Source organism: Cherax quadricarinatus, chromosome 14 (assembly GCF_038502225.1).
Source record: "Cherax quadricarinatus isolate ZL_2023a chromosome 14, ASM3850222v1, whole genome shotgun sequence".
Lineage (NCBI taxonomy): Eukaryota > Metazoa > Arthropoda > Malacostraca > Decapoda > Parastacidae > Cherax > Cherax quadricarinatus.
The window spans coordinates 29,802,650-29,830,149 of record NC_091305.1 but is presented as its reverse complement, the minus strand read 5'-3'; the positions used below and the strand labels follow the sequence as shown (position 1 = coordinate 29,830,149).

General features: G+C 44.9%; 1 protein-coding gene across 4 annotated transcripts in view; it reads right to left on the bottom strand.

Moving 5' to 3' along the window:
* Positions 1-27,500, bottom strand: part of LOC128698575 (adhesion G protein-coupled receptor L3-like) — a 186,742-nt gene that overhangs the window by 135,834 nt on the left and 23,408 nt on the right. For all 4 annotated transcript variants that reach the window (XM_070084942.1, XM_070084940.1, XM_070084941.1 and 1 more), the window contains exon 4: positions 27,408-27,500. This exon is cut by the window's right edge and continues 68 nt beyond it. In XM_070084942.1, coding sequence (XP_069941043.1) covers positions 27,408-27,500 — 93 coding nt within the window. The remainder of the gene's footprint in view (positions 1-27,407) is intronic.

Below are 27,500 nucleotides of genomic sequence, written 5' to 3'. Positions count from 1 at the left end.
CCTCAGCCCTCTCATTAATACTTTTAGCAACCCTATACCTCCTCCTAATTTCTAAACTATGGATTCTCTGCATTTTATTCACACTGCATATTACCCTCAGACATGACGTCTCCAATGCCTCCAGTCTTTGCCTTGCTGCAACATTAACTAACCATGCTTCACACACATGTAAGAGCATTGGTATAACTATACTCTCAAAGATTCTCCTCTTTGCTTCTATGGATAACATTCTTTGTCTCCACAGACTCCTCAGTGTACCACTCACCTTTCCCCCCCCCCTCATCAATTCTATGATTTACTTCGTCTTTCATAGACCCATCTGATGACAAGTCCACTCCTAAATAGCTGAATACTTTCACTTACTCCATTCTTCTCCCTACAATCTGATATCCAATCTTTCATTACCTATTTTTTTCTATCATCACCTTACTCTTTCCTATGTTCACTTTTAATTTCCTTCTCTAACATACCCTAACAAACTCGTCCACCAACCTCTGTAAATTCTCTTCAGAATCACCCAAAAGCACAGTGCCATCAGCAAAAAGCAACTGTGACAACTCCCACTTTATGTCAGATTCTTCATCTTTTAATCTCGCACCTCTTGCCAATACCAAAGCATTCACTCCTCTGACAACCCATCTATAAATACGTATATTGAATAACCGCGGTGACACTGCGCATCCCTGTTTAAGGCCTACTTTTACTGGGAAATAATCTTCCCTCCTACATACTCTAACCTGAGTCTTAGTATCCTTGTAAAACCTCTTCACTGCTTTCACCTATTCCATACATTTGAAACATCTGCCACGCTGCCCTCGCCCTATCCACCCTATCATATGCCCTTTCCAAATCCATAAATGCAACAAAAAAAAACCCCTCTTTATCTTTAAATACTTTTCACCTATATGTTTCATTGTAAACACTTGGTTTATATATATATATATATATATATATATATATATATATATATATATATATATATATATATATGTATGTATGTATGAACAACACCGCACTAGCCAAGGATTCGAACCCATGTTGTACTGGCCCGCCAATGTGAGCGAGAACCACATGACCCCTTAACCCACAGGACCACCTAATCCCTGTGGGTTAAAACATCATGTGGTTCTCGTTTACAATAGCAGGCCAGTACAACATGGGTTAGAATCCTTGGCTAGCACATTGTTGTTATTGATCAAAACCACTCGTTCGTGGTTACAATAATATATACATATTCACAAGCACTAATCTCAGGTCGAAGGAGATTCTAACCTATGCACCTTGGAACAAGGTAGGCAGTGCTCGACCACCATACCATATATACACTGGTCAATACCTTGGTGCCCAGCTAACACTAGACGTTTTGGTCCAAGGCAGCCAGCTCTTCTTGCCGAATAAGGCAAGCAGAAATTTTTGTATACAATAATTTCGTAAAAATTATTCTGAACCTAACGAAAAAAAAAAATATTTCATTGTGTTTATTACATTATTGTAAACTTATCTAAAATATATTTAGCTGGATTAGGCTAAACTAAATTGTGCTTGTTATAATAAGGTTAGGTAAGTTTTCTAAGGTTCCTTTGGTACAAAATTATTAACTTTTACATTAACATAAATGAAAAAATATATCTTTAAATGTATAAGAGAAAATTTTAGAAAGGACTTAATTGTACACGAGTTCATGCTAATTGACCAGTTTTACCTATTCGGCACGACATTATATATATATATATATATATATATATAATATATATATATATATATATATATATATATATATATATATATATATATATATATATATATAAAAGGATGGTAAGCAGAGTGCATGGAACTAGTACACTTATGCGTCTATGTTGGCCGACACCTTATAATACCCTGAAGCTGAAGGGGATGGTGTTGTCAGTTTCAGAGAGTCCCAGAAGATAAATACCGAAGGCTGGCACCATGCTCTAACTTCGTCCCAGTAGGACCGGAGACGCTCGGAGCATGGGGTAAGTATGCCCTGTAATTCCTTAAAGAGGCGAAAAACTCATCACGGAAACCTTTCTCTTTCAGAGATTCCTTTGTGATCCAGAGGGTAAATGCCTGCAGCTTTCTGGGTACACTGCCTAATGTCGGGGAGCTGATGATGTATTTGTGATGTAGGCTCTGAGATGTCATACAAATTCTCTTTCCATTATATCTTTTGTGTGTGTATGTGTGTATATATATATATACACACAAACACGCGCGCACAAACACGCGCACACACACACGCACACACGCGGGTACGCACGCACACACACACACACACACACACACACACACACACACACACACACACACACACACACACACACACAGGGCCAGGAGCTCGGACTCGACCCCCGCAACCTCAACTAGGTGAGTACACACACACACACACACACACACACACACACACACACACACACACACACACACACACACACTATTTACCCCTTGTAACAGTTTTAAATATTTTTAGGGGCCTGGAACCGATGGTGTATCAGCTGATTAGAAAGAACTGTCCACTCGGCCATCCCGTATTAAAAGATTACTTGTAAACATGCCCCTTACAATGCTCTGGAATGTCGGCTAACAGACATTCTGGACATTTAAGCTATAGTAGTTGCGAAACAATTTTTAAAACTGCTACAAATGAGTTATTCCCAAATTTATCTTAGCTAATTCTTTAACTATTAATAGTCATTTTAAGTATAAAGCTTCAGTTACACCATCTATATGTTCAAACATTATTAGCTTTGTGGACAGCACACGGAGGCTGCAGGAGCAACCATACTCTAGTAGACTTTAAACATAATCAACTTTATTGACAAGCATGTAATATATAATAAACATAAAAAACTAACAATAAACTTTAACGAATCTTTTATAGTAGATGGGCCCTGATAAGCAATACTTATTTACCTATTGAATTAAACATTAACCGCCCTAATGACGAACAAGTATGAAGACAAAGTCACAAGTTAGTGAAAAAGTTTTTATTGGGACGTTTCGCACTTTGTAGTGTTCTATAAAGTTTCATCAAGTCTACACAGCGAAACGTTGGTTCAATAACAGCATGTTCTGTAACTTGTCTTTGTCTTCATACTTCTCGATGACGTGTTGTTTCACCAGCAGGACGATCATGGGGGGGGGGGGGTAAGAAACAGATAAATAACAGTGGGAGAGGCAAGGGGGCACCAGGACATTCACTTTAGGGACACCTATACTCACTGAAGTGCCCCTTAACCTGACTACTGTACTGTACTAGCCACTTCATTGAATTAATTAACGTTCTTGAAGCACCACAATCCATCCTCACATAAGTTATTTATTCTAAGTAGTGATCTCAACATACATATACGAAATAAGTAAAAATATAACAGTCTAGTTCCTTTACGCTTACGTCCCTCAGTCATGTAGGAAGACTCTCACACAAATTCTTGAGGGTTTGGGGAGGTATATTCCATGCCTCACGTAGAGCAGCCTCCAGCTGCGGGATGGAACTGATATCCTTGCCCAGTAAACTTCGTTTTACTACTGACCAAAGGTTCTCAATAGGGTTTGGGTCTGAGGAATTGCCTGGCCAGTCATTAAAGAACCTCACTGCACAGTCCTTAAGCCACTGAACTACAGATTTGGCAGAATGACACAGTGCACCGTCCTGCATAAAAACCGTAGCCCCACACTTGTCAAATGCCTCAGGTAAATTGTCACACAATAACTCCAGGTAATTATACTGGTTTTTGGGAAGCACAATGAGTTCAACACTCTGAGCACTGAAACATCCCCAAACCATGAGCGAGTCTGGGTGTTTGGTGGTCCAACAGGTGTAGTGTGGGTCCAGTGGGTCACTACCTCTGGGCCGATACACATATCCTCCACGGTTACAGGTGACGGTGAAGGTTGCTTCATCACTCCACAGTACTTCAGATCACTGTTGAGGATTTCAGTAAAGATATTTCTTTGCATAATCCAGCCTTATGTATCTTCTGTGGCTTGGAGAGGATTGGTTTCTTAACCAGGAGGTGGCTACTGTAGCCCAGTTCTTTCACACGTCTGTTAACAGTTCTTACAGACACCTCTGAGAGAAGATGTGGGTTCTCTTCTTTCAGTTCTCTAGCAGTTATTTTAGGTGTACTATCTAACTGTTTTTTTAACACAGTTAAGATATGAACAGATGTCTTCTTCGAGGGGCCAGGCGGAGGGTTGGCAGACGGTAACTCTACACCGCCACCAGCCTTGAAACGCTCCACCCAGTTCCTCACTGAACGCTTACACACACCAACATTCTTCACTATTTCTTTCGTCTGGTGCCCAGCTTTTGAAGCCCCATGATTTGAGCTATAGTTTCATGTTAAAGACTTCCTTTTACCCATAATCAAACATGCATAGTCCCAAAACCAAAGGGAACATCAGACAAAAGATGAAGTGGATGAGAGATAAAAGTTCAACACATTCTCTCACCACGGCAGCCACGTGAGCACTGAGTCACTGGGGAGTGTGGCGGCAGGCCGTGACGTCATGCTATCGGCTGCTACCCGGCATAATGCGCTGACGAAAAAAGACCCCCGTATGGTACGCCTTTGATTTTCGTCACGGTATTATGCCGGGGCGCTCACCCGGCAAAATGCTGTGACTAGCACTGTAACTTGAATATAATTTGTAGCAAACCAACGATGCAATTATGAGGTTGAAATCATGTTATACATGCCTGCAAAAACAGCATGTTACATTTTGTCTTATATAAATAGGAATTTCAATATAATATATATATATATACATTTTATATATATATATATATTTATATATATATATATATATATATATAAATATATACATATATATATATAAATATATACATTATATACATATATATATATATATATATATATATATATATATATATATATATATAGATATATATATATATATATGTCATGCCGAATAGGCAGAACTTGAGATCTTGGCTCAAATAGCAACGCTCATCTTGCCATATAAGACAAGCGAAAATTTGTGTATGCAATAACTTCGCCAAAATCATTCTGAACCTAACGAAAAAAAATATATTTCACTGTTTGTTTAGTATTAAATTATTGTAAACAAATCTAAAATATATTTAGTTGGGTTAGGCTAAAATAAATTGTTCTTGTTATAATAAGGTTAGGTAAATTTTCTAAGATTCTTTTGGTGCAAAATTAAAAATTTTTACATTGTGCAAAATTAAAAATTTTTACATTAACATTAATGAAAAAAATATATCTTTAAAAGTATAAGAGAAAATTTTCGAAAGGATTTAATTTTAAATGAGTTCTTGCTAACTGACCAGTTTTACATATTCGGCACGACATATATATATATATATATATATATATATATATATATATATATATATATATATATATATATATATATATATATATATATATATATATATATATAAATATATATATAAAACTTAGGAATGTGAGAACTGGTTGAACGCCAGGAGCAGACAGTTACTGATGTTCCTGCAGCTCTCCCGCGCCAGCTACCCAGGTCAACCCCGTTTCAAGGGAGGCTGCCTTGATGCCGCTGCAACGCTCTACATCAAAAGAATTGGAGCTGCCTTCCTCTTGGATTAAGCTCAACTCCCTCCCGGGAGCCATATTATCCCTGCGGATTTATCCTTCCCATGAATATTATTATAATATCCAGGCCAACGCAAGTTTGTATGGATACAAGGGTAAGATGCCCACAGGATTGTGAATTATTATTATAATCAAAAAGAAGCGCTAAGCCACAAGGGCTATACAGCACAGGATTGTGAAGAGAATATATATACCCAGAGTACAGGCTTTATTGTGACGACGTTTCATGTTTCACCGACTAGAGCTTTATCGTGTTATGCTTCACCGACTAGAGCTTTATCATGTCATGTTTCACGGACTAGAGCTTTATCAAGTCATGTTTCACTTACTAGAGCTTTATCAAGTCAAAATGGAAAAGATAATACAACCTTCCTTAATATACAAAAAAAAAGTGAGGTGAAGCGTATTTTATTCACATAACGTTATCACTGAATGTGTCACCTACCTCCGAATGTGTTCCATTCCTCTAATTGTGTCATATACCTTTAAATATGACACATACCTCTGAACGTGCCTAGATGCGGGGCTCTTAATCCAGAGAACTAAACTGAATCTGTCTGCTTTAAATTCTCCAGGAGCTGTATGAGCCCTAAGGACTTAACGCTGCCTATAAATAATAATAATAATAATAATAATATGGACTGTTCAATATATTCAAGTTAATTAACATACTTTTGTACAAAATAATTATACCAACTTAACAAACTTAACCATGTTAAAACTTACTAAATATAAGTAAATAAACCAGCACATATTAAAAACCTGTTATCTGAAATCAACAGCAGCGCTGTATAACCCTGGTGCAGTAAGTATACTGTGATGGGCTACTGGAACGGGCTACCGATATGGGCTACTGGAACAAGTTATTGGGGTAACCTGCTGGAACGGGTTATTGGAACGCATATTAATATGTCTTCAAACAGGAGCTGCAAGGATACATCGCCACCACCGCCAGTATTGCTTGTTCGTCCACACCAACATTTTGGGAAAAGCTCACTACGAAGACCTCTAATGAGTACATCAGAAGAAATCTTTACAAAAGAATATTTTTCCTTGTGTCTGGACATTACTTAGTGTTGGTGAGGAGAACGAAGCCTGAAAGTCTCACGACAACAGAATACAAATAGTGATTCTTTAGAGGTCACAACTGACGCAGAAGACTCAAGAGGACCAAAGCAAAAGTTAGTAATAGTTTAACAACAAGATCCTTGAGAGTGTCGTTAGATGTGGCGCAAGGAAAGACACAGCTCAGCAAGAAATATCAAAGGCGACTTAACATCATTATCCGCCACCAGACATCTCAATGCGTTCAAACCAGTTTCATACCTCTTCCTCTCTCATTCCCTTTTTCTTTCTTCCTTCTTTCCTTCCTTTACTGTTCACCCTACATGCTTGGGTTGAGGAGCCTAGTGTCTTAAAAAGTCAGCACAGTATCCCATTTTTCGGCCCAAATAGTGGAAGATTTTACCTTCTATCATAAGGGAAGATCCGAAACAAGGAGACCAGGACATTGTAAACCTGGACGAGTCTCGGGTGTCAGTAAACATTTATTCAGCGTAAGAGTGTTGAGATTAACACACAAACACACACACGTTAACTTCATACTGGGGGTTCACATTAGAGATAATATATCGCTAACGTAATTACAAGAGCTGATAGTTCCGTCAGTCTGGCCTTCCAAGACTTATCACTTTTATTCTACTGTCTGTATAATATCCTATTTCTCTATGCACGTTGTTTTAGGTTAGGTTCGGTTAATGTAAATGAAACCAGTTTTAGCAGAACCTAACTACCTGACCAAGGAGCATGCTGCTCTCTGTGTGTTACAACGTCGCTCTAAACGTGGAGAAGACGCTTATGATCCATATATTACACTTTAATTACACTATAAAACCAACGCATATGTGCGCGCACACGCACGACCACGCACGCACACGCACACGCACACACACACACGCACACACACACACACGCACACACACACACACACACACACACACACACACACACACACACACACAGTTGTCGGGAAGTGGAACAATCAGGAGAGTGATGTACTGGGGACTGGATCCATATACAGCTTTAAGAAGAGGTACGATAAAGCTCTTGGAGCAAGGAGAGAATGAACTTAGTGTCCCGTAGCTATATCGCTAGGTCACTCAGCTCACACACTGAGGTCCGGAGATCGAATCTCTGGTGCGGCTGGATAAGATAAGATTTCGTTCGGATTTTTAACCCCGGAGGGTTAGCCACCCAGGATAACCCAAGAAAGTCAGTGCGTCATCGAGGACTGTCTGTCTTATTTCCATTGTGGTCCTCAATCTTGTCCCCCAGGATGCGACCCACACCAGTCGACTAACACCCAGGTACCTATTTTCTGCTAGGTGTAAGGAAACAGGTTGAAATGTTTCCACTCGCCGGGAGTCGAACCCGGGCCATCCGTGTGTGAAGCGGGAGCTTTAGCCACCAGGCCACTGGGCGTGTTTCCATAAGACATATGTTGTCCCTGTTCACCTATCAGTATAAAATGGGTACCTGGGTGTTAGTCGACTGGTGTGGGTCGCATCCTGGAACAAAACTGACCAAATTTCCCCGAAATGCTCTGCATAACAAGTGGCTTTCTATATAGTAGTATGTCATTGATGTCAGCTAGGCCTGTATACCTTGTATATGTACTTGTAGAAATAAAGATGTTATTATTAAGAGGAAGGGCCAGGAGCTATGACTCGACCCCTGAAACTATAAATAGGTGAGCACGCACGAAAGCGAAATTACGTTCACGGGAATATGGCCTGTGTACTGGGTAACAGACCCTCAAGGGAGGTTCCTCACCGCTGGTGAGGGGCTCTTGATCCAAGGAATTGGCTCTGACTTCTTCCTTGGATCGAGCTTGACTGCCTCCCATTACCCCCAGGCGCTGTACATCCCGTACGTTTATAGCGCTCTCCCCATGAATGTAGTAATAATACTGGGTGATGGAGGGACCAGTCAGTCAATTGCATCATTAAAATGTGTGGAGGAGGAAACCCGCGTCTCTGCTGCTGCTGCTGTACGTGACAAGTTAACCTCGTTTATCCAGGGATAAAAAAGTCAGCAGAAGTGAGGGGGATTACGATGGAGAATAGTGAAGGGGACGGAGAGAGGGAGGGAGGGAGGGAGAGAGAGAGATAGATGACAACCTCTTGCTAACACATTACTATTGGAATTGGTATGAGAATTACAGAGCGACGAAGTGAATATCCTGGGATGAAATGTGACTGCACAGACTATGAAGAGCCAAACGTCGAGCCTTGCAAGCCAGGCAGCCACGACCCTCACAGTGTTTACGAGCGTCTCATACATGCTCGAGTGCAGTGTCTGCAAAACTGTACGAGGCACAAGTTCCTCTCTCTCACCCTGAGTATGCACCACTCTCTTGGATGACCTGCCACTCATCTCAGACTTCTACACAAGGTAGAGCACTGTTAAGAAGTGACTCAGTCTCGACCATTCTTGGCTGGACATGTCATTTCAGCAAATCCTTCAACATCAGAGATACAGGTAGTCTTAAGTTCAACACACCCCACGTTCTCAAGGTCCTTCACTTGGCAAGTTTAGCGGACAGCCAGAAGACAGCTATTATGTTACACGACGAGCATCCATCATCAACCTCACGTTGGCTCTACCTTTCTCAAAGACATCATTCCACCAGTGATTATTCATTCCTGAACAGACTCTTATTGTCAACATCTCAATATAGACATTCCAGACATCAAGTCAACGGACTTAACGCAAATTCTGGCTTACAGATGGCTCCGAATATCCTGTTGCTTGATGATTCAAACGTAAAACATCTAAAATGGAAGAGTATAGCAAATCCTGGAACAGTAGAAAGAATTCGATGAACAGTATCACACACATGACGGAAAGAGGGGGAAGGAAGAGGAGAGAAATGACCAGGTAAAAAAGAAAAGCAAAACCACGTAAGTGATAAAAGAATACGAGGGAGAGAGGGAAGAGATAAGAGTGTATATACAAAAGAGGAGGAGTGAACCAGAACTAAAAAAAGAAAAAAAAGTGAAACTCTTACATTTTTAAAAGGATACGGACAGCTAAAAAAAAAAACATAACTGGAGGCTCGATCCTCCGGCTCCTCCCTCGTTGTTGAGGTGTAAAATATGAGAGATTAACATGCTGCTTTCAGCTGTCATTACTAACACTAAACTAAATGAAACCACTAACAAAAACTACCTCCCATTTCCTTGGATCAAACCTTACTGCCTCTCACTTTCCTGGAGTTGCGTGACCCCTACAAATTTATCGCTTCTTCATAAATATAATGATAATAATATAGAAACTAAAAGTTTGCCAAACGTCGCTAAAATGTGTAATAGTTGAGGAGTGAGCGTCATCCATCAACCAGTACTGAGTTAACTACCCATGACGGGTTGAGCAAGGTTCCACTACCCTGGAACCTTCCACAATGATCCACGCTGGATCACAATAACACAGGGCGAGCAGACAAAGGCTCCGTGGTCCTATGACATCCGCTGTCAGCTTGTTACTTTTAGTGGACACTTTTAAAACGCTGCCAACGCCCACCCTGCTTACTAATGGCCGCATTTGGGAAGCCTTTTGCAGATTCCACAACACCGAATTTACTGTGACCCTTTTATTTTGTATTTTCCAGCGACAACCCACTTCGTATTTTGAACTAAAAAACACAATTAAAAGTGGAAGTCCAACTGGGACATCAGACAACGACAGGACATCACAGGAAACAAGAGATATCACATGTGACCCCGCCTGACCTAGTCTGACCCCTAACCTTGTGAGGTCCTTATCCTCGTTTAACCCCTGACAGCTAAATGCCAATTTTCAGTAACGAGGCACAAAAGCTGAGGGCGGTTTAGGTTTCGCACATAGGCAACACCACCATCTGAATGCCACACGCAGCAAGAGGAGGAAAGAAAAAGAAAATTCTGAAAGTACTACAGATGTTAAGGAAATAAACTACACCAACACAACACCTGAAAAAAGTCAGAGTAGACTTGTAAAAAGAAAAAAAATCAGTGGAGTTAGGATTGATAGCAGCACCTGTGAAGGTGCTGTAAAAGAATTAAGAACTCAATGCTGCGGAGAAAGAGCAGTGGAAGGAGAGAAGTGTCATATTGTACATTATAAACGGAAGTACCACCAAACAGGCGTTCATCACTGACTTAAACTGTTCAGCTGTTCACGCTCCCGGGCCTATACTTTATAATGAAAAATGTTCCCTCTACATCACAACCACACCCACCACTACATCACAGCATTCATCACAACCACACCCACCTGCACCGCCACACATCATTACACCCACCTGCACCGCCACACTCACCACAGCCACCTGCACAGCCACACTCATCACCAGAGCCACACTCATCACCACACCCACCTGCACCGCCACACTCATCACTACACCCACCTGCACAGTCACACTCATCACCAGAGCCACACTCATCACTACACCCACCTGCACCGCCACACTCATCACCAGAGCCACACTCATCACCACACCCACCTGCACCGCCACACTCATCACTACACCCACCTGCACAGTCACACTCATCACCAGAGCCACACTCATCACTACACCCACCTGCACAGTCACACTCATCACTACACCCACCTGCACAGTCACACTCATCACCACACCCACCTGCACAGTCACACTCATCACCACACCCACCTGCACAGCCACACTCATCACCAGAGCCCCACTCATCACCAGAGCCCCACCCACCTGCACAACCACACTCATCACTACACCCACCTGCACAGTCACACTCATCACCACACCCACCTGCACAGTCACACTCATCACAGCCATCTGCACAGCCACACTCACCACCACACCCACCTGCACAGCCACACTCATCATCACACCCACCTGTACAGCCACACTCATCACCAGAGCCCCACCCACCTGCACAACCACACTCATCACCACACCCCAGCACCACTATGAGGCTCCTGACAGGTAGTGATAATAAAAAACTTTCCACCTGCAGTTGTGCCCACCCACCTGGGTGGTTGGAGAAGCTCAGTGTACACAAACACAGGGATTTTCGCCTTTCTACTCCTGGCAGCACTATATTTTTAACCTTGTGTTACAGCCATCAGAAGCTCGTAATACACACTGCAAGACCACTTTAATGGGTGTAAGTTAATTTATGAATATATATATATATATATATATATATATATATATATATATATATATATATATGTCGTGCCGAATAGGCTGAACTTGCGATCTTGGCTTAAATAGCAACGTTCATCTTGCCATATAGGACAAACGAAAATTTGTGTATGCAATAATTTCACCAAAATCATTCTGAACCTAACGAAAAAAATATATTTCACTGTTGTTGTTTAGTATTAAATTATTGTAAACAAATCTAAAATATATTTAGTTGGGTTAGGCTAAAATAAATTGTTCTTGTTATAATAAGGTTAGGTAAGTTTTCTACGATTCTTTTGATGCAAAATTAAAAATTTATACATTAACATTAATTGAAAAAAATATATCTTTAAACGTATAAGAGAAAATTTTAGAAAGGACTTAATTTTAAATGAGTTCTTGCTAATTAACCAGTTTTACATATTCGGCACGACATAATATATATATATATATATATATATATATATATATATATATATATATATATATATATATATATATATATATATATATATATATATATATATATATCAACTATTGGCAGAAAGGTGGGCCGGTGCAAGTATGAGTAGTGGGGGGGTTGAAGAGGGTTGGAATAGTTTTAAAAATACAGTATTAGAATGTGGGGCAGGAGTTTGTGGTTATAAGAGGGTGGGTGCAGGAGGAAAGAGGAGTGATTGGTGGAATGATGAAGTAAAGGGTGTGATAAAAGAGAAAAAGTTAGCTTATGAGAGGTTTTTACAAACCAGAAGTGTTATAAGAAGAGTAGAGTATATGGAGAGTAAAAGAAAGGTGAAGAGAGTGGTGAGAGAGTGCAAAAGGGGAGCAGATGATAGAGTGGGAGAGGCAACTTCAAGAAATTTTAATGAAAATAAGGAAAAATTTTGGAGTTAAACAAGTTAAGAAAGCGTAGAGAGCTATTGGATCTGTCAGTTAAAAACAGAGTAGGGGAGTTAGTAGATGGGGAGATGGAGGTTTTTGGTAGATGGCGAGAATATTTTGAGGAACTTTTAAATGTCGACGAAGAAAGGGAAGCGGTAATTTCATGCACTGGCCAGGGAAGTATACCATCTTTTAGGAGTGAAGAAGAGCAGGATGTGAGTGTGGGGGAGGTACGTGAGGCATTACGCAGAATGAAAGGAGGTAAAGCAGCTGGAACTGATGGGATCATGACAGAAATGTTAAAAGCAGGGGAGGATATAGTGTTGGAGTGGTTGGTACTTTTGTTTAATAAATGTATGAAAGAGGGAAAGGTACCAAGGGATTGGCAGAGAGCATGTATAGTCCCTTTATATAAAGGGAAAGGGGACAAAAGAGATTGTAAAAATTATAGAGGAATAAGTTTACTGAGTATACCAGGAAAAGTGTACGATAGGGTTATAATTAAAAGAATTAGAGGTAAGACAGAATGTAGGATTGCAGATGAGCAAGGAGGTTTCAGAGTGAGTAGGGGATGTGTAGATCAAGTGTTTACATTGAAGCATATATGTGAACAGTATTTAGATAAAGGTAGGGAAGTTTTTATTGCATTTATGGATTTAGAAAAGGCATATGATAGAGTGGATAGGGGAGCAATGTGGCAGATGTTGCAAGTATATGGAATAGGTGGTAAGTTACTAAATGCTGTAAAGAATTTTTATGAGGACAGTGAGGCTCAAGTTAGGGTGTGTAGAAGAGAGGGAGATTACTTCCCAGTAAAAGTAGGTCTTAGACAGGGATGTGTAATATCACCATGGTTAATATATTTATAGATGGGGTTGTAAAAGAAGTAAATGCTAGGGTGTTCGGGAGAGGGGTGGGATTAAATTATGGGGAATTAAATACAAAATGGGAATTGACACAGTTGCTTTTTGCTGATGATACTGTGCTTATGGGAGATTCTAAAGAAAAATTCCAAAGGTTAGTGGATGAGTTTGGGAATGTGTGTAAAGGTAGAAAGTTGAAAGTGAACACAGAAAAGAATAAGGTGATGAGGGTATCAAATGATTTAGATAAATAAAAATTGGATATCAAATTGGGGAGGAGGAGTATGGAAGAAGTGAATGTTTTCAGATACTTGGGAGTTGACGTGTCGGTGGATGGATTTATGAAGGATGAGGTTAATCATAGAATTGATGAGGGAAAAAAAGGTGAGTGGTGCGTTGAGGTATATGTGGAGACAAAAAACGTTATCTATGGAGGCAAAGAAGGGAATGTATGAAAGTATAGTAGTACCAACACTCTTATATGGGTGTGAAGCTTGGGTTGTGAATGCAGCAGCGAGGAGGTGGTTGAAGGCAGTGGAGATGTCCTGTCTAAGGGCAATGTGTGGTGTAAATATTATGCAGAAAATTCGGAGTGTGCAAATTAGGAGAAGGTGTGGAGTTTAAAGTATTAGTCAGAGGGCTGAAGAGGGTTTGTTGAGGTGGTTTGGTCATTAGAGAGACTGGATCAAAGTAGAATGACGTGGAGAGCGTATAAATCTGTGGGGGAAGGAAGGTGGGGTAGGGGTCGTCCTCGCAAAGGTTGGAAGAAGGGGTATGGGAGGTTTTGTGGGCGAGGGGCTTGGACTTCCAGCAGGCGTGCATGAGCGTGTTCGATAGGAGTGAATGGAGACGAATGGTATTTGGGACCTGACGATCTGTTGGAGTGTGAGCAAGGTAATATTTAGTGAAGGGATTCAGGGAAACCGGTTATTTTTATATAGCCGGACTTGAGTCCTGGAAATATGAAGTACAATGCCTGCACTCTAAAGGAGAGGTTTGGGATATATTGTGTATTTTTATACGTATATACTTCTAAGCTGTTGTATTCTGAGCACCTCTGCAAAAACAGTGATTATGTGTGAGTGACGTGAAAGTGTTGAATGATGAAAGTATTTTCTTTTTGGGAATTTTCTTTCTTTTTGGGTCACCCTGCCTCGGTAGGAGACGGCCGACTTGTAATATATATATATATATATATATATATATATATATATATATATATATATATATATATATATATATATATATATATATATATATATATATATTACATAATATGGTACAGAAGATTTAAGAGATACATTGTTGATATAAAGGTGGCATATAAGGTACATGTTCTTACGTGTGTATCACCGATTATAAGGCGAAAATCTCATCCAGCTCCTCAGAGCTTGGGCGTGTGTCCAAAATACAGCAGGCATTACCCCTTTGAACAGCCGCACTGAGCCGCTGGAACAGAAAACTAGCTGCCCTGGGATCCCTAGTTACCCTGATGAGTCTTTTTCCCAGCTCCTTAAGGAATTTAGATGCACTCTTTCCCCATGAGCCAAGGGTCTCTGAGCCTATGGGAACAAACATATAATGATGGGCAAGTTCACCATATTTTCTAGACTTTTGGGGCTCCCTGAAGCTGGCAGCTGCCCCTCCTTCCTCCCTGGTGTATTGGAGATAGGTATCAGCCAAGGTAGATGCACATGTATAGTCCCACACCACCTGCTTCCCATCTGTCCAGGCTTGAAGGGTGATACCATCTGGACGCTTCTGGCTGCCATCAGATCTGCATAGTTGGGGTGGCTCCCTTACTGCTGGGCATCCAGCTGTTGTGAGGCTCCTCTTGATAATGTTATTAACCTCCTCATGTCTTGCAATCTTTCCCTCGGATTTACGGCATATATATATATATATATATATATATATATATATATATATATATATATATATATATATATATATATATATATATATATATATAATTAATTATATATATATATATATATAATATATATTTATATATATATATATATATATATATATAATATATATATATATATTTATATATACATTAATTTATTGAGTTTGATAAGAGGCAGCAATTCATTAATATTTAATTTCCATCTATGATACGGTGGTAAATGTAATCTTATTTACATTTTATGTTAAATATTATACAGAAGGCCAGACTCCTCCATTCCCCTTCCTACTACAACCATAACATCCCCTCTCCCTCTCCCTCCTCCTCCTCCACCACCACCTCAAAATCCCCCCCTCTCCCTCTCAGCCCGGAGTAATTACCCTGGCCCCGTTAATATGATTAATATAATCTGTATACGCCGCTCCTGGGACACTAGGCTGGTTGAATTTAATTAACTTTTTGCTTAAACTCCTCCGGCGCTTAAATTGCTTTCGAACTTCAGAATAAAAACATGAGAAAACAAATGAGACGAGGAATATGGCACCAGCACTGTCAGTGGCAGAACCTCTGTTGCTGTACCTGTACTCTAACTACTTTGTACACCACGTGAGGTCACAGTGCACACGTGTACACCACATGCACACCACGTGTCAGACCATGTGTACACCACGTGTATCTGACCCATTATAAAAACACATCAATCTGTCCAGGATCAACGTTGGCTTTGTACTACACACATCTAAATGGATTTATCTACCTAGGTTACATCAGGTTAATTACCCACGTTTAACCAATTACAACACAAGTATGTGCAAAGATGAAGAGCATACTTGACGAACAGAAACTGGAACCAGGGAGTAGATTTAATCTATATACGGAAGAATCAAGGTGTCCGATTTCCGTGTAAGTCGTCGCATTTTACACTCGTTTGTATTACAGTAAAACTGCTAGCCCGTGAGTTCCAGAACTCACCTGACATGGGTTCGAGTCCCACCCGTTCTGTGATTCAAGAGGACAGGTTTCATAATAGGCAGCAAAAGCCTGGAGTCACACCCATGTTCCTAAGCTGGAAGAGTTCAAATGTTTGCAGTGAGACCAGTGCTCGGGTGGTCAGGTGGGTAACGTGAACACACTCGAGGAACTACAACTGTATTCTTGGCAACAGAGGTTAAGAATTATCATAATTTACACCTGGAAAATTCTGAAGGGACTGGCCCTAAACCCACACGCTGAAATTATTCCACATGATGCTTGGCAGACGGTGCAAAATAATTCCAATGAAAATAGGAATGCGATAGGTCAGCTAAGGAAGAAATCAGTAATTGTAAAGGAAATACAAGTCTTCAATACACTCCCTTCATGCATAAGGGAACTTACCAGCAGACCCCTGGCTGTCTTCAAAAGGGAATATGATAACTTTCTGATCAGTCACGCTGTCGCACACAAGTTGGACTGTTTGCGGCTGACACCAACAGCCCGGTCGATCATATCAGCAGTCGAGAGATCAGGTCCCAGACCCCCAGAATCAACTCTAGCCAGACTCCTGATAGGCAGTCTGAGGTGTAAGTGTCAGTTGATATCAAGAACACATCAGTATATTCCAGCCTCTGTGACTGACACACACACACACACACACACACACACACACACACACACACACACACACACACACACACACACACACACACACACACACACACAGTCTACCTGCTTGCTTATACCACTACAAGTCACTATTAATATTAATATAGCCAGTGAGATACATTTAAATTAACGTACAGTTATAATTAAATATTTACCCTGAAAAATATACTGACATATTTTCTTAATCATATTCTCATTAAGGTAGACCACATGTCTACAGTACCCCCGTGACCAGTCCCCAGTCCCTAGCGACCAGTGACTAGTCTCCGGCAGTGACCAGTCCCCAGTCCCTAGCGACCAGGGGCCAGTCCCCAGTCTCTAGGAACCAGTCCCCGGTCTCTAGCGACCAGTCCCCAGTCCCCGGTCTCTTGCGACCAGGGACCAGCCCCCAGTCCCCGGTCCCTAGCGACCAGGGGCCAGTCCCCGGTCTCTAGCGACCAGTCCCCAGTCCCCGGTCTCTTGCGACCAGGGACCAGCCCCCAGTCCCCGGTCCCTAGCGACCAGGGGCCAGTCCCCGGCCCCCAGGAACCAGTCCCCGGTCTCTAGCGACCAGTCCCCAGTCTCTTGCGACCAGGGACCAGCCCCCAGTCCCCGGTCTCTATCGACCAGTCCCCAGTCTCTAGCGACCAGGGACCAGCCCCCAGTCCCTGGTCTCTAGGGACCAGCCCCCAGTCCCCGGTCTCTAGCGACCAGGGACCAGCCACCAGTCCCTGGTCTCTAGGGACCAGCCCCCAGTCCTCGGTCTCTAGCGCCCAGGGACCAGCCCCCAGTCCTCGGTCTCTAGCGACCAGGGACCAGTCTCCGGCAATTACCTCCGCCATAATTAACCTGCGAGATCAATTTTTATGCCCATTTTTTCCTGTCTGGTTTCTGGTGTGTGACGATGGTATTTATTACTGCTGTCAGGCGCACCACTGCTAGTTGTTCCCCTAGCCATCATAGCAGCAGCTACTGCAACAACAACGGCAACTCAAAGCAACATTAACAACAGTAGCAGCGGCACCTCAAAACATTATTAACAGTAGCAACAGGCACAGGTTGCAGCGCCAACAGGAAGTGGAGACTAAATTCACAGTTAAAAAACAGGTATGACAGGACCAGAAAGGCCAGAACCCCTACAAGCATAGGTAGTTAAGTAAAGCGGTAGACGTGTCTCAGCCTCCACACCATGGTAGCTGGGGCCAGGAGCTGAGTCTCGACACACCAACAAAGGCAAGAAACAAGAGAAAGAGTGAACAAAACTTGTGACTAAAGAGCTGAACTTAAACACAATAATAGGACACCCATCACCATCATCATCATCATCATCATCATCATCATCATCATCATCATCATCATCGAGACGCATTTCCCACTGTTGTTCTGTCCCCTTTTCACCCCCCTCGACTTCTAAAAAAATCTACATAAAATAAAAAAGTCACCGAAACAAAATCTGGATTATATCTCTTTGCTGCAAAATAAAAAAAAATATTACATATCACATCAATATGGAAACTATTTGTCGACTGGATAATAACACGAACCATTAAAAAAAAATCGTACACACACCGTGCCCCCCCCCCCGGCAACTACAAATAACTGAGTACAAGTAGGTGAGGTGAGTACACATTAAGTTTTCCTTGGAGTCCTCAGTTTGGAGTCACCGACTGAATAAACATTTTCAGAAGCTTGAAAAAGTGCAATGATGTACAACGAGACTAAACCCAGAGAGACACACTACCAGGTGACTATAAAAGACTCGAACCTTAAAACCCTAGAAGAGAGGTTCATTAGGGAACACATGATTGCTAACAAAATGCTTAAAAAAATAAAAAGCAGATCAGGTCGATCCGACATGAGAACCAGAGGTGGGAGAGACTTGGAAGTAAAAAACACCGATGGTTCACAGAGATGCTACGATATATTTGTCACCCGAGGTATTTTTAGTCTCAGTTTAGTATGGAAGTGGAATAAACTGGATGTATTAGTCGCTAAGGAGAGCTTCATACATAATTAAGAGCTGCTAGGATAGCTCTCCAGAGACCAGAAATCATTAATAACCGTTGAAGTTTAAACGAGGCTCGACCCCAGCAAACAAATCGGTGAGTACATATTGTTATGCGATACCTGGATAGCGGCTCTCAATAAACACACACAACCTCTGGTATTATTAACAATATCAGCGACTCTATACGGCTTTGAATCACATATAAAAAAAAATCATTAACAGTGAATATCACAAAAGAGGGAGGGAGGGAGGGAGGGAGGGGGAGAGAGTGAGGGAAGGGGAGAGAGTGAGTGAAGGGGAGAGAGTGAGTGAAGGGGAGAGAGTGAGTGAAGGGGAGAGAGTGAGGGAAGGGGAGAGAGTGAGGGAAGGGGAGAGAGTGAGGGAAGGGGAGAGAGTGAGGGAAGGGGAGAGAGTGAGGGAAGGGGAGAGAGTGAGGGAAGGGGAGAGAGTGAGGGAAGGGAAGAGTGAGGGGGAAGGGGAGAGAGTGAGGGAAGGGGAGAGAGTGAAGGGGAGAGAGTGAGGGAAGGGGAGATGATACACTGACTCGTATGTCCGGCCACTATCCGAACCATTTAACAAACAAATTCTACAATGATGCCCTCTCCCTGTTTTATGAGGGTGAGGGAGACCCCGTAGCGGGGTGTTGAAGACCCGTAGCGGGGTGAGGGAGACCCCGTAGCGGGGAGAGGGAGACCCCGTAGCGGGGTGCTGAAGACACAGAGAGGGACACACTGTAATGAAATCAGGAAGATTTTACAGAGTGACTGGAATAAAGGCAGTGTTATTTAAAAAAGGTTTAAAGATAAGATCAGACCACTAATCGGTCTTAGGATCGACGACCCAAATGATTTCTTCATGAATGAGCCTCAAAACTCCTTAAATGTATTCCAGATTTCCGACATTACCCTAACTCCGATAGATTTCGAAAAAGCCATTGACAACATGCCTATGCACTCAGCCCCGGGTCCAGACTCGTGGAACTCTGTTTTCATTAAGAACTGCAAGAAACCCCTCTCGCGTGCCCTAAGTACACTATGGAGGAGGAGCTTGGACATGGGTGAAATTCCACAGTCACTTAAAACAACGGATATAGCCCCACTCCATAAAGGTGGCAGCAAAGCATTAGCTAAGAACTATAGACCAATAGCTCTGACGTCCCACATCATAAAAATCTTTGAAAGAGTGCTAAGAAGCAGGATTGCAAATCACCTGGATTCCCAAAATCTGCACAATCCAGGGCAACATGGGTTCAGGGCAGGTCGCTCCTGCCTCTCACAACTACTGGATCACTATGACATGGCCTTGGATGCACTGGAAGAAAATCAGAATGCAGATGTAATATACACAGACTTTGCAAAAGCATTTGACAAATGCGATCATGGCGTTATAGCCTATAAAATACGTGCTAAAGGAATAACTGGGAAAGTGGGGAGATGGATCTTCAACTTCCTAACAAATCGAATACAAAGAGTAGTGGTCAACAGAGTTAAATCGGAGGCTGCCTTAGTGAAGAGCTCTGTTCCACAAGGCACAGTACTCGCCCCCATCTTATTCCTTATCCTCATATCAGACATAGACAGAGATACACACCACAGCACCGTATCATCCTTTGCGGATGATACTAGGATCTGCATGAGGCTGTCATCTGCTGAGGACACGGTTAACCTCCAAGAAGATATACACAAAGTTTTCCAGTGGGCAACGGTAAACAATATGATGTTCAATGAGGACAAATTCCAACTACTCCGTTATGGAAAACTGGAGGAGATTATAACTAGAACAGAGTATACTACTGACTCCGGCCATACAATAGAGCGGAAAAATAATGTAAGGGACCTGGGAGTAGTAATATCTGAGGATCTCACTTTCAAGGATCACAACAGTGCCACAATCGCACGTGCAAAGAAAATGATAGGATGGATAATGAGAACTTTCAAAACGAGAGATGCCAAGCCAATGATGATCCTTTTCAAATCACTTGTTCTCTCTAGGCTGGAATACTGCTGTACATTAACATCTCCATTCAAAGCAGGTGAAATCGCAGATCTAGAGAGTGTACAATGATCCTTTACTGCACGTATAAGCTCTGTCAAGCACCTTAACTACTGGGAACGCTTGGAAGCACTTGACTTGTACTCGTTGAAACGCAGGAGGGAGAGATATATCATAATCTACACTTGGAAAATCTTGGAAGGAATGGTCCCAAATCTGCACACAGAAATCACTCCCTACGAAAGTAAAAGACTGGGCAGGCGATGCAAAATGCCCCCAATTAAAAGTAGGGGCGCCATTGGTACACTAAGGGAAAAAACCATAAGTGTCCGGGGCCCAAAACTGTTCAACAGCCTCCCATCAAGCATTAGGGGAATTGTCAATAAGCCCCTGGCTGCCTTCAAGAGAGAGCTGGACAGATACCTAAGTCAGTGCCGGATCAGCCGGGCTGTGGCTCGTACGTTGGACTGCGTGCGGCCAGCAGTAACATCCTAGCTGATCAGGCCCTGATCCATCTGGAGGCCTGGTCATGGACCGGGCCGCGGGAGCGTTGATCCCCGGAATAACCTCCAGGTAGTAAGGGCGGACAAGGAAATAATGGAGGTATCTCATGAATGGAGGAATGTGGGGGAAAGGAAAGGGAGATGAAGGGAGAATGAAAGAAATGTAAGGAAATGTAACAACTTGGAGAGAAAGAGGAGAGGGGGGGGGGGCACAGAGTCGAGGAAAGTGTTAGTGATAACATCAGCGGATGAGCAGTGTGTTATAATCACAGTACCTCCAATACCAGCACCCCTACAATACCACCACCTCCCCAACCACCACCAGCCTACCATACCACCACCTCCCCAACCACCACCAGCCTATAATACCAGCACCCCTACCATACCACCACCTCCTTAACCACCACCAGCCTATAATACCAGCACCCCTACCATACCACCACCTCCCCAACCACCACCAGCCTACCAGACCACCACCTCCCCAACCACCACCAGCCTATAATACCAGCACCCCTACCATACCACCACCTCCCCAACCACCACCAGCCTATAATACCAGCACCCCTACCATACCACCACCTCCCCAACCACCACCAGCCTATAATACCAGCACCCCTACCATACCACCACCTCCCCAACAACCACCACCCTCCAATACCAGCACCCCTACCATACCACCAACTCCCCAACCACCACCAGCCTCCAATACCAGCACCCCTACCATACCACCACCTACCCAACCACCACCTTCATCCAATACAAGCACCCCTACAATACCACCACCTCCACAAACACCACCACCTCCAAACCGCCCCCTTCACCACCTCCCAAACCCCACCCCCCCCAATCCCAGCCCCCCTACCATCCCACCCCCCCCAACCCCCACCCCCAAATAGCACCCCTACCCCCCACCCCCCCACCACCACCACCCCCCAATTCCACCCCTCCAAACCCCCACCTCCAAAACCACCACCCCCAATCCAGCACCCCTCCCCACCTCCCAAACCACCCCCCTAAAACCAGCCCCCCCCAAAACCCCCCCATCCCAACCACCGTCCCCCAACACACCCCTCCCCCCACCCCCCCCCAACCACCACCACCCTCAAACCAGCACCCCTCAATCCACCACCTCCCAACCACCACGCCCCCAATACACACCCCCCCCCCCCTCCCCAACCCCTCCTAATACGGCCTCCAATCAACCCCCCAACCCACCACCACCTTCCCACCTCCCCCTCACCCCACCACCCCCCTAAACCTCCCAAAACCACCTCACACCACCACCTCAACCCCCCCCTACCACCACCACCCCCCCCAAAACCACCCACCACCCTCCTACACCCCTACCACCCCCCCACCCCCCCAATACCACCCCCCTACCACCCACCCCTCCCCAACCACCCCACCTCAATCCCCCCCTCCCACACCTCCCCCCCCCAACCACCCCCCCCAATACCAGCACCCTCCACACCACCCCCCCCCCCAAAACCACCACCCCCCTAAAAACCGCACCCCTCCCAAACCCCACCCCCCTTTCCCAACCCACCACCACCTCAATGCACCCCCCCCATACCACCACCTCCCAAACCACCCCCCCCTCCAAATACCACCCCTCCCATCCCACCACCTCCCAACCCCCCCCCCCTCAATCCCAGCCCCCCAAATACCACCACCCCCCCCCAATCCACACCCCTCCCCCCACCACCCCCCCAACCCCCCACCATCTCCCCACCACCCCCCCAACCCCCACCACCCTAAAACCCCCCTCCAACCCCCCTCCCCAACCCCCACCACCATCACCAACACCACCCCAACCACCACCAGCCTCCAATATCAGCACCCCTACCATACCACCACCTCCCCAACCACCACCAGCCTCCAATACCAGCACCCCTACCACACCACCACCTTCCCAACCACCACCACCCTCCAATACCAGCACCCCTACCATACCACCACCTCACCAACCACCACCACCCTCCAATACCAGCACCCCTACCACACCACCACCTTCCCCAAAACCACCACCCTCCAATACCAGCACCCCTACCATACCACCACCTCACCAACCACCACCACCCTCCAATACCAGCACCCCTACCATACCACCACCTCCCAAACCATCCCCACCTTCCAATACCAGCACCCCTACCATACCACCACCTCACCAACCACCACCAGCATCCAATATCAGCGTCCCTACCAAACCACCACCTCCCCAACCACCACCAGCATCCAATATCAGCTCCCCCACCACCAGCATCCAATATCAGCGCCCCTACCACACTACCACCTCCCCAACCACCACCAGCATCCAATATCAGCGCCCCTACCAAACCACCACCGCCCCAACCACCACCAGCCTCCAATATCAGCGCCCCTACCACACCACCACCGCACCAACGACCACCAGCCTCCAATACCAGCACCCTACCACACAACCACCTCCCCAATCACCAGCAGCCTCCAATACCAGCACCCCTACCACACCACCACCTTCCCAACCACCACCAGCCTCCAATACCAGCACCCCTACCACACCGCCACCTCCCCAACCACCACCACCCTCCGATACCAGCACCCCTACCACACCATCACCTCCCCAACCACCACCAGCCTCCAATACCAGCACCCCTACCACACCATCACCTCCCCAGCCACCACCAGCCTCCATTACCAGCACCCTTACCACACCGCCACCTCCCCAACCACCACCACCCTCCAATACCAGCACCCCTACCACACCACCACCTTCTCAACCACCACCACCCTCCAATACCAGCACCCCTACCACACCACCACCTCAACCACCACCAGCCTCCAATACCAGCACCCCTACCACACCACCACCTGCTCAACCGCCACCAGCCTCCAATACCAGCACCCCTACCACACCACAACCTTCTCAACCACCACCACCCTCCAATACCAGCACCCCTACCACACCACCACCTCCTCAACCACCACCAGCCTCCAATACCAGCACCCCTACCACACCACCACCTCCTCAACCACCACCAGCCTCCAATACCAGCACCCCTACCACACCGCCACCTCCTCAACCACCACCACGCTCCAATACCAGCACCCCTACCACACCAACACCACCTCAACCACCACCAGCCTCCAATACCAGCACCCCTACCACACCACCACCACCTCCTCAACCACCACCACCCTTCAATACCAGCACCCCTACCACACCACCACCTCCTCAACCACCACCACGCTCCAATACCAGCACCCCTACCACACCACCACCTCCTCAACCACCACCAGCCTCCAATACCAGCACCCCTACCACACCGCCACCTCCTCAACCACCACCACGCTCCAATACCAGCACCCCTACCACACCAACACCTCCTCAACCACCACCAGCCTCCAATACCAGCACCCCTACCACACCACCACCTCCTCAACCACCACCACGCTCCAAGACCAGCACCCCTACCACACCACCACCTCCTCAACCACCACCAGCCTCCAATACCAGCACCCCTACCATACCACCACCTCCTCAACCACCACCACCCTCCAATACCAGCACCCCTACCACACCAACAACTCCTCAACCACCACCAGCCTCCAATACCAGCACCCCTACCACACCACCACCTCCTCAACCACCACCACGCTCCAATACCAGCACCCCTACCACACCACCACCTCCTCAACCACCACCACGCTCCAATACCAGCACCCCTACCACACCAACACCTCAACCACCACCAGCCTCCAATACCAGCACCCCTACCACACCACCACCTCCTCAACCACCACCACCCTCCAATACCCGCACCCCTACCACACCACCACCTTCTCAACCACCACCACCCTCCAATACCAGCACCCCTACCACACCAACACCTCCTCAACCACCACCAGCCTCCAATACCAGCACCCCTACCCCAACACTACGTCCACTAGAATTTACCCCCAGCAAATTCAAGGTTATGAGGATGGCAGCGGAGAGGCGGTGGCCAGAGGTTGATTATAACGTGAGTCAGTTGGCAGAGCAAATTCCCAAAAAGAACCAAAATATATAATGTACATATATGTTAAAACCAGTCACAGCAATTAGAGAAGAAACTCTCTTATTTATCCTCGTATACAAACCATATCCAGCAATGGCAGAAGAATTAATCAAACAGATAAATATCAAAAATTACCTAGAATATACCAAAAAATTGTGCAAAATCATCCCAACACTTAAGTGACAAATACAAAACCATATCTCTGGACAATAAACTAGACATTAATATACAAGTTACTGGAGAATGTACAGAGAACCTTAACTGCACGTATAAGTTCCATCAAACACCTTAACTACTGGGAACGCCTGGAAGCACTTGACTTGTACTCACTGGGGCGCAGGCGAGAAATATATATCATAATCTACATCTGAAAGATTCTGGAGGGACTGAACCCTAATCTGCACACTTAAATCGCTCCCTACGAAAGCAAAAGACTTGGCAGGCGATGCAACATACCCCCAGTGAAAAGTAGGGGCGCCATTAGTACACTAAAACAGTTAGTGTCCGGGGCCCAAGACTGTTCAACAGCCTCCCACCAGCCATAAGGGGAATTACCAATAGATCCCTGGTTGTCTTCAACAGGGAGCTGGACTGATACCTAAAGTCAGTATTAGATCAGCAGGGCTGTGGTTCGTACGTTGGACTACGTGCGGCCAGCAGTAACAGCCTGGTTGATCAGGTCCTGATCCACCAGACGGCCTGGTCAAGGGCCGGGACACGGGGGCGTTGATCCCCGGAATGTCCTCCAGGTAGACTCCAGGTAGTAGGAGAAACGAAAGGAAGTGTAGAATGAACTCAATGACACGCAGAGAAGCTGTGATGTTGGTCTCTCTGTACCCATCCACCTGAGAGTAATGTAAGAGGGAAGAAATGAAGGGAAGCAGAGAGTTATTGTTCTTTCATTATGGGGGAAGTGGAGCTAGTCAGATGGAGAACAGACAGAATGAGTCTGGCCTCCATGGAGAAAAATTGGGGGGAAGGGGGAGGAGGAGGAGGAGGAAGAGGCCAAGCCTTGGCCATATACAGACTAGAGAGGGAAGGTGTACCTTGTGAGACATGTTTCAGAGAAGCAACCTCTGAAATGGGTGCTGAAGACCTCTGATGGCGGCTGATGTAGGAGCTGCAGTGAATGTTCTTTTCATCAATATATTTTGTATTTACATTCCTATAATTTTTTAATAAATTAGTGTCATAACTCCCGCATAATGTTACATTATCCCCCGTACTCACTACAATATGATATGAGAAGAATTATGACCAAATAAATAATACACTGTGGTTAGGGCAGAATATAAAGAAATAAACGAAGCCTCCCCAAAGGCCGGGCAGCGAAAACTCAAAAACAGGTCACAAGTATCAAAGCTCGCGCTGTGATTGTTGTTTCCTGTTGGTAAGTTGCCGTGGTGTCACGTCCCATCATGGCAGTACAGGACGTGTGCTGACTATGAAGCTGCGCTCCCCTGCAGTGGTGCGCAGGAACCCCCCCCCCCTCTTTTTTTTAACTCTGCATGTGTATAACTACTGAGTAATGCACTCGGGTACATGGAGACAATGACTACCACAGGTGCCAGTAAGAACCAAGAAGTCTATGGACCTTGGCAGGAGTGCCAAGTACTCTCAGAGGAATACTGTATTAAGACAACTACAAGGGTGCAATGAGTACACATTTCACTTGAGGAATTCCCCTTGTGAAGAAAACAGGTGGCACAGGTAACCTATTCGGAGGACTCGAGAAGGAAAACGTACCTGGTGGTGTAGTCCCAGAAGACGCAGGCGGGATTGGTGACATTGACGGTGCGGATCATAGCAAACGTGAGCACCACGGGCTCAGACAGCTCA